Genomic DNA, 16,782 nt, shown 5'->3' with positions numbered 1-16,782 from the left:
AAACAATGTATATAAAATCATCATCTTCAGAGGTAATTGCAGTGTTAAATAATCCAAGCCTTTACTATCACAGAGAATCAACTATTTATTCATACAACTCTAGTTCTTGCAGATAGTTCATTTTCTCAGGGAAAGGCTCCTGCAGAATTTCAAAATTTCAGATCCAGCATTTTATCATAAGGTTTGTTTTATAACTTTAAAAGACTTCTATTTATGATTAATGATTTGTTCAGGCCCAGCTGATCTTTAGCTTATATGGTTCTTCTCTTTCCCTAATTTAATTCCTGCTCCATCTGAGGGCAGTCATGTGTCCCCTCAGCCTTCATTTTCATAAACTAAACAAGCCTTTGGGAGGGCTCTTAATATAAAATTAGCTCCCCATTCCCTCAGGCATTCAGGTAGCCTGTTTCTGTACTTGCTCCCGTATTTATCTTTTCTGGTGCTGTGAGGCCCAAGTTGTGCAGTACTCCAGACAGAATAGCCGAAGTGCCTTACACTTGTACTGAATGTACATGGCGCGGGAGCTTCCATGTTTCTTTTGAAAACAGCTCAGCTGGTAAAACCTAGGGTCACATTTTCCTTTTCCACAACTGCCTTACACTGGTGGCTCTCAGTCTTCCTGTAATAAATAAATATATGCAGATTGTCATCTTCCTTTCCCATAACCAAGTCATAAATCCCAAATTACATTGGAAATGTGTGGCCTTGCATTTTGTAATGTGGTACATAATTTTGTTTCTATTGTTTCAGAGCTTTGGTATATAAATACCAGCTAGTATGCCTTTGCAACATATCTCTGATTTTATTTGTGCTCCTACAATAAAAGAAATGTCCACAAGTCTCATCTGTCAAGCCTTCCAACCACAGGGCCCCTAGGGCACTTCACCTGCATGACATACATGGGTGGATTGTCTTAACATCATGGAAGTATCTATGCAATACTGTAAATCACTTCAAAGTGTGAGTTTCTTATGTAAAACAAGCTACCATTTTTACCTTGATATATCCAAAATATTCAAATTGGATTCTGGCTCTTTGATCTTTTCTACACATTTACGCAATGCATGGAGTCACATAGCTGCAGACAAGAACAATTAAGTCAACTATTCTACTTAGGTGCATGCACCCCCTAGATTTTTTTCTAGGCCATGTTTTACATATTGCAAAAGATGAAGTGTCTCTTCTTTTGGCAGATTTTATTCCACAATAAAGTGCAATATTAAAAAATTGTTTCTTATATAATCAAACAGCCATAGTCCTAGAAGGCAGTGTCTTTTTCCCCTATAGGTGAGGCTAACATAATCTGAAACTGTAGAGCTCAGTACCTTTGTAAATCAGACCTGCTTCCTTTTTAAATAATGTTAAAAAATAGTCTGCTTAGTCATTTCTCATAATGTGCAACTGTAAATGGATGGGTCAAACAAACATATGGTGCAACTTACAGCCCAGAGGCATGGAAACTGTTCCAGCATACAGAAGACTTGGATCAATTTCTCCTTTGTATCCTAGGCAGAAAAAGAACAACTTCAGTCACTATCACCAAGAGGTAAAGGCTCTCTGAGCCACAAAACCAAAATTGGTAATGTGCATCTTAACAAAAAAAAACCCAAAGGAAATATTTTGCAAACCTACTCTTTACCACAAGAGAAGCATAAGCCGAAATTTCTCCTTTAACATTCATAGCAGAGGCCCGATACTGAGCAGTGTCGTCAAAATCACATCTAAAATGAAAGAAAATATTAAGCAGAGCACCCATTTTACTCCTTGTCATGGCCTCTCCTGTTTTAGATTAAAAAAACACTAAGAAATCTAGGCAAAATCTATAAAGAAGTAAAAGCTTAGAAGAAAGACACACTGGACTAACTAGTTAAGTTTTTATCAATGTTAAAAATCCAATATTTGAAATAAATGTCTCTTTTCAAATATCACCTACAGATTTGAAATTAAGAATACAGCATAAGTAGGAACAAATTGTCTGATGATATTTATCTAAGTTATCTCTAAGTGTTCTCTTATTTACTGCCTCCTATGGAGAGATGCCTAATGTGGAACCTGTAGAAATGGTAGATACCATAAAATATTTTCAAAAGGCACCCACTAGTATCTGAAACTAGTCAAAATCTATATCAAATCTAGATTGTTACTGATTGTCAAATTAACTGATTGGGTCTCATGTTTTCAGTGTTTTTTAAATCAAAGTGACTGCAAAGAATTCCTATTTGGAGGATGACTACTGTTAGAGATCTTTTTTGTGTCTAAGTGAGGACATCTCAGTTCTGTTCCTCATTTCAGTAAGAATCAGGAACTTTGCTGTATTTGAGAAAGTTAACTCATATTTTTATCCTGGATCAGATTTTTCTCATGTTAAACTACACTCATGAAGCAGACAAATGGAAAAAAATAATCACAAATGTCCCACATGTTTTTGACTCAGCCATAAATAGAATAACAATCCAGATAAATTGCTCACTTAGGTAAACTGCATACCATCTACTGAGGAAAACCAGAACTGCTTCAACATTTAGTAGACAGCATTCATTTCAGCAGTACAAACTTGGTCCGTCTTACATCCCCAAGAAATATGTTCACATCTTTCAGGTCTCAATCTATACCAACATTTCAGCTTAAAGGATTTGTTCTAGTATCTATTATTTGCTTACGTGCTAATCTCCAGTGAGTGCAGCCCATACCGACTTTCAATGATATACTTGCCAGGGTGAGTCTGTACATCAATGGGTACATTGTTTTTGTACCTATGGAAAAGCAAAGAAACCGTGTGTCACAAATGGAAGTGTATAATTTTATACTTCAAAAGGTCAAGTGCTTGATGTTTGAAATAGAACATCAGTTTCTGCATATTTCTCCCAGATAAACTGTGAATTTTATTTTCGAATTATAAAGAGAAAATAGTCTTGAATGGGATGAGAATCAGTTTCTATTACTATGAACTTAATGTTACTACTTGTAAAGGAATGGAGGAGTCACATTAATAACACCTCATGAGTAACATCTGTGAATTGCAAACTGAAAATTCTGTAGCATCCTTACCTACTAGATATCGTACGCAATTTTTTTTGTCCACATATTTGATCTACTTTCAAAACCTGCATATTCACAATAATGTCAGGTAGGAAGTTAACTTTTTTATTATTATTTGCATAGCTAATTTGATGGGATTAGACTGGTAAAGAAAAATTGTCTTGCTGGTAAAGTCATTGCAGCGAGGGATCAGGCAAAAGCTGTACTACTAAAAACTTCTCTGCCTTTACAGGTATACACTATGAGTGTTTTCTGGTACAGTTACATCTTCAGGTAGGAAAAGCTTACTGTTCAAAATCCCCAGCAAGTAATTTGAAGGAATGAACAAATACTGATCTGTAGTGAGCTGGTACTGCTAATTTCAGAATTGCTGTAAACAGGTTGAGATTCACAGAGGGAGAATTCAGTGGTTCACGCTAAATTCTTCCTCATCAACCGTTGCATAGAAAGTCATTAATTCTGGACAACACATGTATAACCAAGTAAATGTTCAAGTGAATCCCATCTTAAGTAAGCACTAGTAATAAACTGTCGACAGGAGTCTAATAAAATTACACACTGAACTGTATTCAGTACATTTGGGATTGATTTGAGGTCTATAAAGAAACAACGTTTCCTAAGATAGTGTCATCCTTTAACATAGCTTTCCCTGTGCTCCGTAAGTTACTTATATAAGGGAAGTGGAAATAAAAATTATGATTGATAGATAGAAGTATCTTCATCTCTTACTTTGATGTAGCTTAAATAAACCTTTCCCTTCCTAAGTCGTAACAGATATCCAGCCAAAGAGCTTTGCTTCTTCATTACAGATTTTAAATTTTAAATCTCTCATGATTTGCAGTCAGGAAAGGGAACTGGTCTGGTGTCAGTGGCTTGTCCCACTTCACCCAACAGGTCAGTAATAAGAGATTTTATTTTTACCAAGAATATTATTAGTTTAATATATGTCGAGATGAAACCATATCCATGATAAATCTGCAAATTGCCTTTCAGCACTTTCAGTGTTGTGGAATAAATAATATTTCCCTGGCTACAAATATTTTTGCATAGTAATACACTGGGATTTTTCCAAGTGCCAGAGTAAGGGAGGATCATAATCCCTTATGCTTTTCATCCTGATCTTCTTCTTAGCAAGGTATTTATGAAAAGGGACTCAATGCAGGCCAAGACTTCAAACACTTGCAGAGATGCTTGACCTCATTACAGATCTCCTACTGCGTTATCCTGACTTACAACAAAGAATAATGCATGAGTCCAATAAGAGTAATCCATTCACCACCACTCTTCACCTCATCTGTGCAATGGTGCCTCCCAGACTGATCTGACTGGGAACATCTGGGCATCTTTATATTCCATGTAGTGCATCAAATAGTTTAGAAAAATAGGATAGTGCTATCAGTTCCTAATATTTTCCAGGGAATATGAAATCCTGTGAAACAGCACTTGACTCCATGATCTCTTTACATTTTCTCCAAAGGGCTGGGCAACCCTCAGATCCTGTTGGCAATGAAGGCATTTGGTAGCATGTGATGCCATGCAGAAACAAGCTTTGACTGAGTCATGCCAGCAGTGATATGACTTTCACTTGGTTTATTTTCATTATCAGGTTAGTAAAAAATAATTGATTTAATTTTCATGTACTTATATTCATCTATGGAAAGCATATGGCTCGTGTGTGTTAGAAGGACCACTTGTTATTTCTGGAAATGCGAGTTCCAGAACAGCCAAGTCATTAGCTAATGTTGGACTGCAACCTCCCACTGTCATTATGCACTGATAGTTTATGCTTCTGCTACTGGTTTCAAGTGTCCTGGGTTTTCCATATGCTTTTTCCAAGGGAGTCAGAACAGCTGCATGAGACAGTAATGTTTTCTTTAGAGAAAGTTCATTAAGTTTTATAACTTTTCAGGTACGTGAAAAAGTCTTCGTTGCTTATGCAAAGAATGACTGTTTGGAATACACGACTGACATTTCGTTAGAAACGCTGAATGAAAGCTGACATCAGCATTGTTGTGTGCCTCAGAGTAAAGGCACCTGCTGAAATGGCTGTGAACTCTTGGGTTTTTTTCATTAGTAGCCTGTGCTGAACTGAAATCCCTTTGGAATTCAGATGTACAGTAAAATGATATATTAATTTCCACCACCCACATTTAGCACATAGATGAAAGGCAGGTTCACAGTGAGAGCAACAGCAGACAGCTGAAGATTTGCTTTAACCATGTCAGGTTTCTGGGATAACGTGCATCTCAACCGAAGTGAAAAAGCCTCAGCTCTTGCATTCTTGGCTAGGATTCGGGTTACAGAGCTGGATTACAGCCGTGAGTGTAGCTGACCATTCCTTATGTCCAGCTGAGACCAGACTCAAAGGGTTTGTCTGGAATCTTGTCTAGGAGCAATGTCAAAGCAGGGCACTTGCAGCCTTTACATGTGTCCATGAAGAGCCTGGCTACTGGTTGTCATAAGTCTGAGAAGAGAGACCAAGTGAACTCGTGGGTATCAGCTCTGGCCTATTAATGTGCCTCTTAGCAGCACTTTTTATGAAGCTCTGAGATTAAGGTTTTTAAGACCTAAATAAACATAGAGTCCATTAAGCAATTCAAGCAGTAAATTGCAAAAAATTAGTATTGCTTTACATCGTGATATAGTAAACGTTTTCTGTTTTCTCCACAAATAGACTCCCCATAGGACTTACGCCTAATCAATGTTTACTGCTGAATGCAGGCTTAGGGTTTTTTTAAACATTTTATAAACACATACACACATTTTATATACACATTCTAGAATAATCTTTTAAATTAAATAAGGAGCATCAAATCTCATTTTATGTTTGGAAAAAAGTTGTTACATATTATCTTACCAACTTGATGGTATCCGTGTAGCATGAAACATAAGAAAGATCAGCGCAATAGGTGGTGAGACAGTAAAGCTTCACAAGTCACTGTTAATTAAGTTAAATGCAATTCCAGTCAGGGTAAGCTTTAACCCAAGAGTCAAATTAGACCTTCAGCTATGACTAAGAGTATCTTTTGGGTTTCTTACAGTAAAGGTTTGGTTCAAAACCCATTCAAATGAATGGAAAGTTTCCACTAGACTCCAAAGCTTTCATAATATTTGAATGGTCCTGGATCCGAGTCTTTGACTTCAAATAATTATGTCTGCTATGAACACCCTGTGTCGTGAAATTCCAGTTTCATGGAGATTCAGTACTTGGCTCAACAGCCAAGCAGCTAGTTTTTAACCAAAGCATGCTTTAATGCTTCAGAACATTAATGGCATTTGTAGACTAAATAGAACTATTTGGAAAATATTATTTTAAGGATAGTACTGGTGATAAATTAAACTGCTATTTTTCCTTCATCAGCAGATGGAATGTACTGGATGTCTCTATGAAAAAAAATATTCTATGCATTCCTATTGTTGTTACACAAAGTATTATTCTTCTTTTTAATATTTTGCTTTCTTTTTGTATGAGGTTACTTGAAAGGTGTTTGACAGTCCTCTGTACCTGTTTTTTTTTTATCGAACTTGCATCTTTGCATCTTTCTGGAAAAAATACCATATTCACTAAGGTGACTTCAGATATTGGTTATATGGTGACTTTCAGTGCTTGAGATACAAACTTACCATGTAACACGGGGTGCTGGCCAGCCAGCTACGGAACAACGAAATTTGACATTTTGCTTTTCCCAGACAGTGTGGGAACGAGGCTCAATAATAAACTCAGGAGCATGTAAAAGTTTATCTTGATTCAACTTTTTGTGGAATGCCTGAGTATCTTCTAGCTGGAAAAGAAACATTTCATTATAAACTCCAGCAGCTATAAGTGCAAATTATTAATATGCAAAAAGCTTTCTTTTGAAGGCCAGTAAAAAATTATGCTTTTTTTATTTAAAAATCCAGACAGACATACTTCATCTATTTATCTCACCTAGACACAGAAAACAAAGTTTTCATCTTCAAGAAGCTCTCCTTCCAAAATAGCTAGAGTTGATTTTACTAGGGTTTTTCCCTTAAAATTATTCTAAGTAGAATAATTTTCCACATTTTTTTTTAATACAGAGTGAAGGGTGAAATATGTCTGAAACTCAAATGTCTTCTGTGCTTTTTCTCTAATGCAAGATCATGTATGCCTAGATCATCTCTGACAGACCTGCTCTCAAACCTTTCCTACTGATGGTATCTTTCATCCTCCAGGAGTAACTGTTTCAATTGCATGGCTATCCACAAAGCTGCAAAAAAAAAAAATCCTAATATACTATAAATCTTGCTTTCTTCAGACTATATGATTTATTTTCTGCCCTAACTTTCACATATATGGAGAATTACAGGTCCCTGTATTAAGGTTATTGAAAGAAGACAGCTTTCATAATCCTCTCAGTCTTCCATAAACTGCGCAATGCCAATTGTCCTTACAATTGTTTCTCAGTTCTGGACAGGTTTTACTTGTCCTCAATGTTCATAAAACAGTAAATACTCATTATCAGAGGTCCAACAGTCTCCACACAATTAAATAATTCCTCCCCATGTTTTAGTGACAATATTTTTGTTAAAACACTCTAGAATGGCATTTGTTTTTATACATCAATGACTGACATCAGATTTCTGACCTGTCACCTCAGGTACTTCTACCTAGTCAGGTATTCCTCATTTACTTGTTCTTTTCCTTCTGTGTGTAGTAAGCTCCATTGCTGTTATCAAATTTTACATTCACTGTTTCTCAATTTCTGAGATGATTTTGAATTTTTACCTTACGTTTAAAAATGTATATGCCCTTTCCAACCTCATGTCATGAGGCTATTTTATAAGCATATCACCAGTTCTTCTGCTCAAAACATTAATATATTTGCTAAATTAAACATATTTTCACTTGATATATTCTGCCATTCTGGTCATAACATATTTGTACCTTTGCTCTGAGTACTGGTTTTTAAGAATTTGCAGAATAATATCAAAGCTACCTACAGTTAGACATTCAGTTCCAGATGTCTTTGGCAATCCCTAGTTTACACCCTGTGATTAAAACTCTGGAGTAAATATTCTTCATGAGCTTGTTCCCAGGCCATAAAAACCTAGAAATTGCCCCATCACGTTCTTATTTGCAAGATACATGTATTGGCAGCTTTCTGCTCTGCCCAGCCACTGCCTCATTGTCCAGGCGAAGGATGCTGTGCCATTTAATTAGGTGTGGGCATGACCAAAGAGTGTTCCCCAGCCCTGCTCTCCCTCACTTTCTCCCAGCACAACAGAAGCATTCCAGCATACCTCAGGCACAGTGCCTCTTTTCTTATCTGCCTGACACCAAGATAACAAGACTTTAAGTCATTGAAAAGGTTTCCACTGAAAATCCTTTGGTTTTTTACTACCAGTATTGCGGTTGCCCACATGGTGTAAATCAGGGCCCTATTGTGCTAGGCACTTTACATACACCAAATGAAAAAGATCCATGCTGTTTATAGTCTAGGTGTTCATTTCTAATTTTTTACCGTTTTCTTCAGGGCCACACGTTCAGCAGACTCCCGGATCGCTACTTTCCTTGATTTTTTTTCATGATGTTCCTCTTCAGAAGTTGACTTGGCCACCTTGCTGACACTAACTCCTTCACCTGTGGCAAAAAGGTTCCTCTTGGCAACATATGCAGCACTTTCTTTAATTCTTTCTTCTTCTGTGTCTGTGATCCCACTGATACTTACTTCTCTGAAAGAATTTTTAAAAAGCAGAATCCCATTGGAAAATGCTGAAAACATATTCCATTTATACTTTCTATCAAATTAGCCAACTGCAGTGGCCAACACTTTCATATTTCTGCTATTACAGTCTCATATCTATTCAAAGCTGAAACATGGAAGGGTACTGCGGTATGACTAAGTATTTCACCGTCCGAAGTCATGGCTGTTGTCAGTGCCTCTCTGTGTAACTATGCCATACATGTTCTCAGTTTAACCATTATCCTGCTGTGGTTTTATATGTGCATCGCTATAAAGATTAGAGTAAGGCGTATCCACAGATCTTCAGTTATTGACCTAGGGCTGCAAGCATTTATAATAACACTACCAAAGTGGTAGGAGCTAATTGTAGCTGTATAAAAATGTCCTCGCTTGTGATTCATACAGAAAAACATGTTACTGTATATCACAAAAAGTTCTCTTTATTCATAGAAAATGCAATCCTGTACTGTTTGTAGGGTGACTGTTCTTCCAAATGTTACCAAGATGATTAATGATTTTCTTGAAGCACCGTTCTCAGTCTTTCTACAGAGGAGAGATGCAAAGAACGGTTACTCTTAATGGGGCAATGCTGTTTCCATACGCACATGTGGAAGTGTCATTGCAGCCATACTGTTTTGCAACTGCCAGGACATTATAGCTGCTACAGTAGTGCATACACAATGAGAGTTCTTTGGCTTAAGGAGAACCATTAATATCCTTCTGCTGTATTTAGTTACTTTAGGGTGACGTTAGATGGCACACTGAAAAGAGGTTCTGTTTAAGTTATTAAGTGCCATCTTGCAAGCACTACGGAGAAAGTAGCCTCTGTTTCATTCCAGAAGGCACTCAAGTATAACCTCACTATTACAGCATAAAACACTTAGTACTGCTACAAAGCAAAAAGACTAGGAAGAATTATTTTTTTCTGTTTTCTTTAAGTTTGCTAATATTATGCATTTGACAGCACACCTCAACACACAAGAAAATCTGGATTCAAGCCCATAATTAACTGTCCAAAACCTTATCTTTGGGCTATGAAGTCAGTTCGATGAGATGCAAGACAGCCAAGCAGTGGAATGTGCTGTGAACTTAACTACACATAAAAATTGCTGAAAAGACTAAAAAAAATTACTTAACAGCATAGAACTTTGACCTCCCTCATGCCCTCAAACTCTGCCTTGAACTTTCTGTGTTTCAGGCTACTTTAACAGGATGACTCTTAAAAGTGCCAGTGGGATGATGGATTCCCTTCAGTTAGGCACAGCAGCCCCCCCCACAAACACCATCTGAAACTGCAGATATATGGCAGAGGTTTCTAAAGACAATTTTGAAAACCCACTTTAATGAATATGAATGGAGCTACATGCCATTTAAATGAATCAGTGCCACTTTCCTTCAAAGGCAAGCTGACATTATTTCCTCCCTAATTACAGTAGTTAAGATCTCAGCAACTTCATTGTATGGACCTGCTCTTCAAGGCATAAAGCATCTTCTGGGAGCTAATGAATATCTTCAGACTAATATAGGACTCAGCCTAGTCATCTGCAGTAGTGGTCTCCAGATGCTTTTGATCAACAGTATTAAATAATTAGATTTGCTAATAACTTCTTCCTGTTATAATGTGCCCAGATCAAAGAGAAACGTGTTCCCTGAAATTAATGCATCAAAAATAGCACACAGTACCATTTAAGAATTGATTCTGTAGTCAAGTCTCAGGGGTTTCAGCAGAAAACACTTTTCAAACAGAAACAACAGGATCAAACCCCAAATGGCACACACAAAATACTATTTAAAGGGTATCTGCCATCTGCACTCCTTTGGCATAGGGTTATTGGTGGCTGCAAATAGTTCCACAAGCCACATGCAGTATCTTAGCACCTATGGCATTAAATCAAGCACTGGGTGTTTAATTATCTACAATACCAGCTGGTTGTCCTTAATTTTATCTTGCAAGGATTACGCTAGGTGTTTAAGAAGAACAGTTGTGATGTCAATAATCTGAGCAAGGGAGGTTTTTACAGCAGAAGCTGAGAGCTCCAAAATAGAACCAAATAATGGAAATGGTGACACGGCACTGAAGGTCGTCCAGCAGAACAGACAACAGCTCTGATGAACCCACAGAGAGATGACCTTTATAAATACTATTCCTTGTAAAAGTTATCTGCCCATGGGAAACAACACATCAATTTCAGAGGGGAATTTGGGAATGACACATAACATGCACATGGTTCAATGGGCTTCAGCTGTTATCTTACAAACAAAAATAAATATCTGACAGGAATGTGGCATGCAGCTTCTGCAGTTTTGGCATGTGGTCATGAACATGATGCCAACAGAAAAAACGCCTAAAACAGATACCCCAACCATTTCATGACATGTTGAGTTGGGCACCCTAACAATGATCACATGCCTTTTTTATATTTTTTAACTAATTAAAAACAAAAACAAAAACAAAACTATTTGGCTCATTTCAGTGGTACAAAACCACACACAACTTCCTCAGCTGCCACGTGCAAAAAGTAAGATTCATACCAACAACACTAAGAAGAATAGTAACAATGATGTAAGAATCCAACAGTATCTTTTGATGTACAATCCCAAAGTATTGCAGAGACACAAATAAATGAAGTTACACACCACCACACTAAGTTAGATATTACTGTATGCATTTCAAAAGAAAAGAAAAATAAAAAATATTATTTGTTAAGATGTTAACATGATGTTGTAACATCACAGGGGCCTGTAAAAAAGCTAAGAACATCATCCAGGAGTACTAGCCATCAGTCATGATTTTCAGCTATTGACCAGCACTATAAATTTTACTTTTGTAGACTCAAGACACAATAAAAAGGGAGAATATTTGTACTTGAGGGCATGGGAGACAGATGATAGTGAGCTGTAAATCTACTGCTATGTGAGCAGAAACAGCAGGTGAGACACAAAGGTAATGAGAAGCCTTGAAAATATGTACTGCAAGTTTTGTGTGAGACATATTTATGTATTTCTGTCACAGAAGATATAGCTGAAACTCCAAAGCAATGTTTTAAAAAGGCAACAGTGTGTGCTTCTGAATGTTGGTTGGATCAAAGAGCAGTAATGCAACACAGAAATGTACAAGAGGTGTAAAAAAAAATTACTCTGGGATAGTGAGAGGAAATTAATAAAAACAAAAACTGCTGGTCTCATCACAAAAGCACCACAAACCCTCAAAAGGTTAAAGCAATACCATCTCCCCCTGACAAAGTGGAACTCAGTTTCACATGAAAGCACAAGCTTAGATGCAAAGCATAAGTGACATTGGGTGCTGATTAAGCAGTAGACAGAAAAACACTGGCTCCCAGGAACAGCTTGGAAGTGTCCCATGAACAATGCTGTGCTGCAGAAGAAAGTCAAGTTGAAGGAAAGTTTCTGTTCAGCTGCAGGTGGGCAAGAAATTTTCCTCTTGGCCTCCAATCAGGAACCAGTTTTCCACACCACACCCCAGTATGTATTAATCTGAACAAGTGACTATGCTTGAACTGCCAGAGACTCCTAATAAAATCAGCATGCCATTCCCCAAAAAGGGCAGGGCAGCCTCCGTGCTCGTGTTGGTTCTGGCTTCCACATAAAGTTCACATTCAGCTTTACTGAGGGCACTGCTGCAGTACGGTGTATTACATCAGTAGTAACTATGCAATAAATGCCACCAACACGTGAGATCAGTATGAATCATTACAATGGATTTGAGGAAGTATTTGGTTTCATTCCAGGTTTTCCCTGTGCCAGGACAAAGTATTAGCACATTGCTTCATTGTTTCTATGATTAATGCTTGGTAAGAGACATTGAATTACAGAACAAGTCTTCAAAAGAACAAGCTAAATAATATGGACAACATGCTAGTCTGGTTCCCAATAAGCAGAGTTATAATTATGTCTTAATTTCATAGAAAGTGGCCCTGGCGATATGTTCAAAACAAATCCTGGCACCTAGGTTCCTTTGTCCTGGCTTTCGATGATCAATGTCTGATTTTCTGCCAAAATGAGCTGATTTTGTCTCTTTATCACTCATGTGAAGTGCAAACAATCACCTTGAGATCCATGAGTGTAAAAAAAGAGTAATGGATTTGTTATTTTATAATTTGTTAAGAAAATGTCAGAAATAAGATACCAAACAAAAGGAAAATTGACATACCGCCCTGTGAATATGGGCACTGAGTAGTCCATGGCTTCATTCTCTTTGTCCTCAGATACAAAATTCTGTTTTGCTCGCTTTGCTTTGGGACTCATCTTATAGGATTGATTTTCAATCATTAAATTAGAATCTTTCAGCCTGAAATAAAAATAATACTGTTAAGTTCAGGGGAAAAAGCTGTTAAGAAACACTCCAAAATAAGATTAAAGTACTAAAAATTTTTGCTGTCTTGTTTAATAATAAGAAAATATAACTTTAAATAGCCATCACTTCAGAATTACTAGACGCATAACTAAATACACTTTTGACAAACTCATTATTACAAATATAACACTGATGCCCCTTGATATCAAATCTAAATAAAGAGGATAAACAATATACATGATAGCAATGCACATTTAATAGCTTCTTGGGCTGGGACTTGGAGAGTTTGGATACTCAGTAGACCCTGAAGTCACTGAGACCGCTGTGTAATTCTGAAGATTGTACCCGAACTCATAACCTCTACTTTTCCAGAATTTACTGTCCTGAAATTGCCTGGTCCCCCACCAAAATGTTGGTGTGTAAATGTATTCAAAGTAATAATGCATTTAAGTCTCTCTACAGAAATTGTGGGGCAGCATATCGCTCAGTAGCCATTGCTCAGTTGCCATTCCCACTGCTCTCCCATACCACCCCAATCCATTGGAAGCAGAGAGCTGAGTCAAGTACCACCATTTAACACAGCACAGACAAATGGAGAATGAGTGGAAAGAAAGAAGAGCAAACCAAAGAGAAGGCTTCCCCTCCTCACCCGCCTGGGAGGGATTCTGAAGAGTGTGAAGCATATTTGAGGCAGTCATTTGGGGTTCATTTTTAACGTGGTTACAAATTGTGTTAACAAAGCTCCAAATGCCTCTGCCTTTTCCCAATGCAACACATCTTTAACTCCCAGAACTATGCAATATCTTGATCTAGTCTGGAGATTTGTCTACACAGCATAAGTTTACCACTTACGTGCACAGACCGGACACGTACCACCACAATGGCTAACCTGATTCCCATACTCTGGGTAGCTTACGCCGGTGTCTCTATGCAGCGTGCTGCACACATACAATTGAAACTCATGCTAGCACTGGATCCCTGAGGATGTTACACATGCATGATGTAAGATTACAGATACATACTTGAGCTGATGGTTTTCTTAGGCTACAGCCTTGTAAAAGTACCAAGCTCCAGAAGTGCCACCAACACGTCATACCAGCAACAGTGCTTACTTTCCAAAATACGTGTTAATAATCTATCCATGTGGGACTCTGTGTGTGAGAACACATGGGTCCAGTGTCATTCTTCTATCTTTCCTTCCTTTGTTTCTTTGTGCCTGTCCCTTTGCTCAGGCTGAGTTTTCTCCCTAAGTAGTGCCTATTAAATCAGTCTCCCATTGCCTAGCTCTTTTAATGGCTTTCTTGCTGTTATCTCTTCTCCTTCTTCTTCTAGTTCCTTTCCTGAACTTCACATCCCCTCCCACATCTGCTTTCCAGCCCTTATCTCTTTGCCCTGCCACTCCCAGCACCATCACTGTTTCCCTTCCTTTCTGCTCAGTCCCCATCTCATCAGACTCTGCTGTATTCAGCTCACCCACATCGCAGTGAGACAGCACCCTCCCCTGTGCTCCTTGTGTGCCCACTTTATAGGCACCACCACTGAGCCTACAGCACCACCACCAAGACACACTCAGTACAGGAGGTAAAAGTAACCGTGCACTGATTCTCCTTCTTTCCTCATCCTCCTGGTTTCAATGCATACAAAAGCACAGCCAGCGAGAGGCTGTGGCACACACCACAGGGCTGGGGCCAAGGGTTTACCACAGCAGGCACCACTGGGTCAGCCAAGGCACAGACTAAGCCTACAGGAGAGAGATGCTATCTGCTCCAGGGTCTGATGCCAGGTTCTTCCTCCAGGGAAGGAGTCCAATTGAGGTGGAACGAGCTTTAGGGACAGAAATCCAAGCAGAAAACACTCAGGAATGGTCCAAGCAGAGTAAAATAAAAAGGTAGAGACAGAATGAAACAGGGTATGCAGTGGCCTCGCTCCTGGGTTGGGCAACGATGTAGTACAATCACTATGGCCAACCACAATGTGTTGGGAGAACTCGCCATCAAATAGGTGGTGAGAAAGATCAAAGGCAAAGTATTTTCATTATTTTTCGTAATTGAACTATAGTCTGTAAGGAACTGCAGTTCTTTACTTAGCAGGTGACTTTTATTCCTGTCCTATTTTAAAATGGGACAAACCTGGAATTTTTACTCTAACTGCCATCAGATTTCCTAGGGACTTTAGTCTGAACCCTTTAGGAGGCCACTTGATTCCTTTTTTTTTCTGGATTGTGAAGGATCACAGTATTATTTAAACTTCAGTTTAAATGTCAAAAAGTTTCTATTTTCATAAAAGCAGATGAAATGTGGTGAAAATTTCAGCTCAGGCATTTTGAGCACAGTTAAGTCAAGACTAGCTCTTTGTTCCTAAAGAAGAATTTGGCTGTTCTGTTGGTTTAGTTTTCAGTTCAGGTCCAGGTTACACACTCGTGTAGGGAATTAATGGAGAGCGTACGTAGCAGTTCCCATCACTCTTTGCTAGGACTTTTGCTGATGTCTTTCCTACATATTTTTTTTCATCTTTCACTTATAACTTGCTAAAATTATTTGAAAAGGAAAGAATAAGTTGCTCTAGGTTCTGTTTGTTTGGTGTTTGTTTTTTTAATCAAACACTGCAAGTCTTTCAAGTTGAATATCTCACTTTCATTTTTAATGCCTTCTATAGCTGGCTTCATCAAAATATCCCCCAGACCTTTCAGATTAACACCAGAGATCTCCATCACAATGAAGCATGAGAAACAGAGATAGAACCGGGACTTTTATGAGGTGTGATGACTAGGTTAAACATACTGTACATGCACAGCTGATTCCCGCTCTCTTTCAAGTTTTCTAAACCATAATGTCTCTTGATTGAGGCACCTTTTGCTGCAGCCACCTGATTATTTTCTGGATTACTACTCTTGGATCCTTCAAGTTGTTGCATCCTTTGGTCAGCCCTTGTGTGTAGGTGGTCAGGACCAGAAAAGCACCTTTCCAGATGCCTTTTCCTCCCTTCTTCTTTCTCTGGAAGGTACAGCTGCAGTAAGAGTTGTTGTGCTGTCTTTTTTTTGTGTTGTGTTGTGCAAGGGTTGGGTCCCAATACTTTGTAGTGGTACAGAAGAGGGAGCGCTCAGCTATCAAAAGTGCAGATGGTAACTATGAGCTGAATAATGGATCCATGGGTATTCTGTAATTGTCTGCTGTTCTCAGATCCCTAACACAACACTCCAACCAATTTGCTTCAGACATTTGCTCTTCCAGAAACTTGACCTGGACTAAGCGAGGCTGCAGTGAAAAGCATTCCATTGAAAAACACCAATGGTGCTTTTAGACCAGTTTCCTGTTCCAGCAATGGTCAAGAGCAGGTAAAAAGAAAGTTTATGTAAAGAAATACCTCCCTGGATAAATCCTTTTGGTTTCAAGCAAAAGCCTAGGGATACCCTGAGCCAGAGGTTGCATCCTGGCTGTAGCAGTGAGCTTACAATGCATATATGAAAATGGCACTTTCTTTTGTGATTCTTATAATCTCTTCTGTGTTTACATACCCCTCTGTGTGAAAAATCATTCCTTGTTCATTCTGCACATTTCACTATTTTATACATTAAAGTTACATACCCACGTTTGCCTCTGTCCCAAGGTAAGAGCTCCAGTGTCTTACCTTCTCCCAATAGAACATATTCCACACCTCCCACTACCCTACTTGCTGATATCTGATCTTTTTTCTGGTTTCAGACTGTACTGTTTGAAATTAGAT

The 16,782-nt window shown here is 38.3% G+C and overlaps 1 protein-coding gene across 6 annotated transcripts in view; it reads right to left on the bottom strand.

Moving 5' to 3' along the window:
* The window catches only part of MYOM1 (myomesin 1), a 79,043-nt gene that overhangs the window by 49,852 nt on the left and 12,409 nt on the right, over positions 1 to 16,782 (bottom strand). For 3 of the 6 annotated variants that reach the window (XM_040587012.1, XM_040587016.1, XM_040587013.1), the window contains exons 3-9: positions 12,916 to 13,053; positions 8,523 to 8,733; positions 6,664 to 6,821; positions 5,897 to 5,899; positions 2,661 to 2,753; positions 1,633 to 1,721; positions 1,443 to 1,505 (exon numbers count right to left, since the gene is read on the bottom strand). In XM_040587012.1, the coding sequence (XP_040442946.1) occupies positions 1,443 to 1,505; positions 1,633 to 1,721; positions 2,661 to 2,753; positions 5,897 to 5,899; positions 6,664 to 6,821; positions 8,523 to 8,733; positions 12,916 to 13,053 (755 nt within the window). The remainder of the gene's footprint in view (positions 1 to 1,442; positions 1,506 to 1,632; positions 1,722 to 2,660; positions 2,754 to 5,896; positions 5,900 to 6,663; positions 6,822 to 8,522; positions 8,734 to 12,915; positions 13,054 to 16,782) is intronic. The other 3 variants (XM_040587018.1, XM_040587014.1, XM_040587017.1) reach the window with 1 other exon arrangement.

This window comes from Falco naumanni, chromosome 3 (assembly GCF_017639655.2).
Source record: "Falco naumanni isolate bFalNau1 chromosome 3, bFalNau1.pat, whole genome shotgun sequence".
Classification (NCBI taxonomy): domain Eukaryota; kingdom Metazoa; phylum Chordata; class Aves; order Falconiformes; family Falconidae; genus Falco; species Falco naumanni.
Note: the sequence above shows the minus strand (reverse complement) of the source record. Positions and strands in the feature narration are given on the sequence as shown.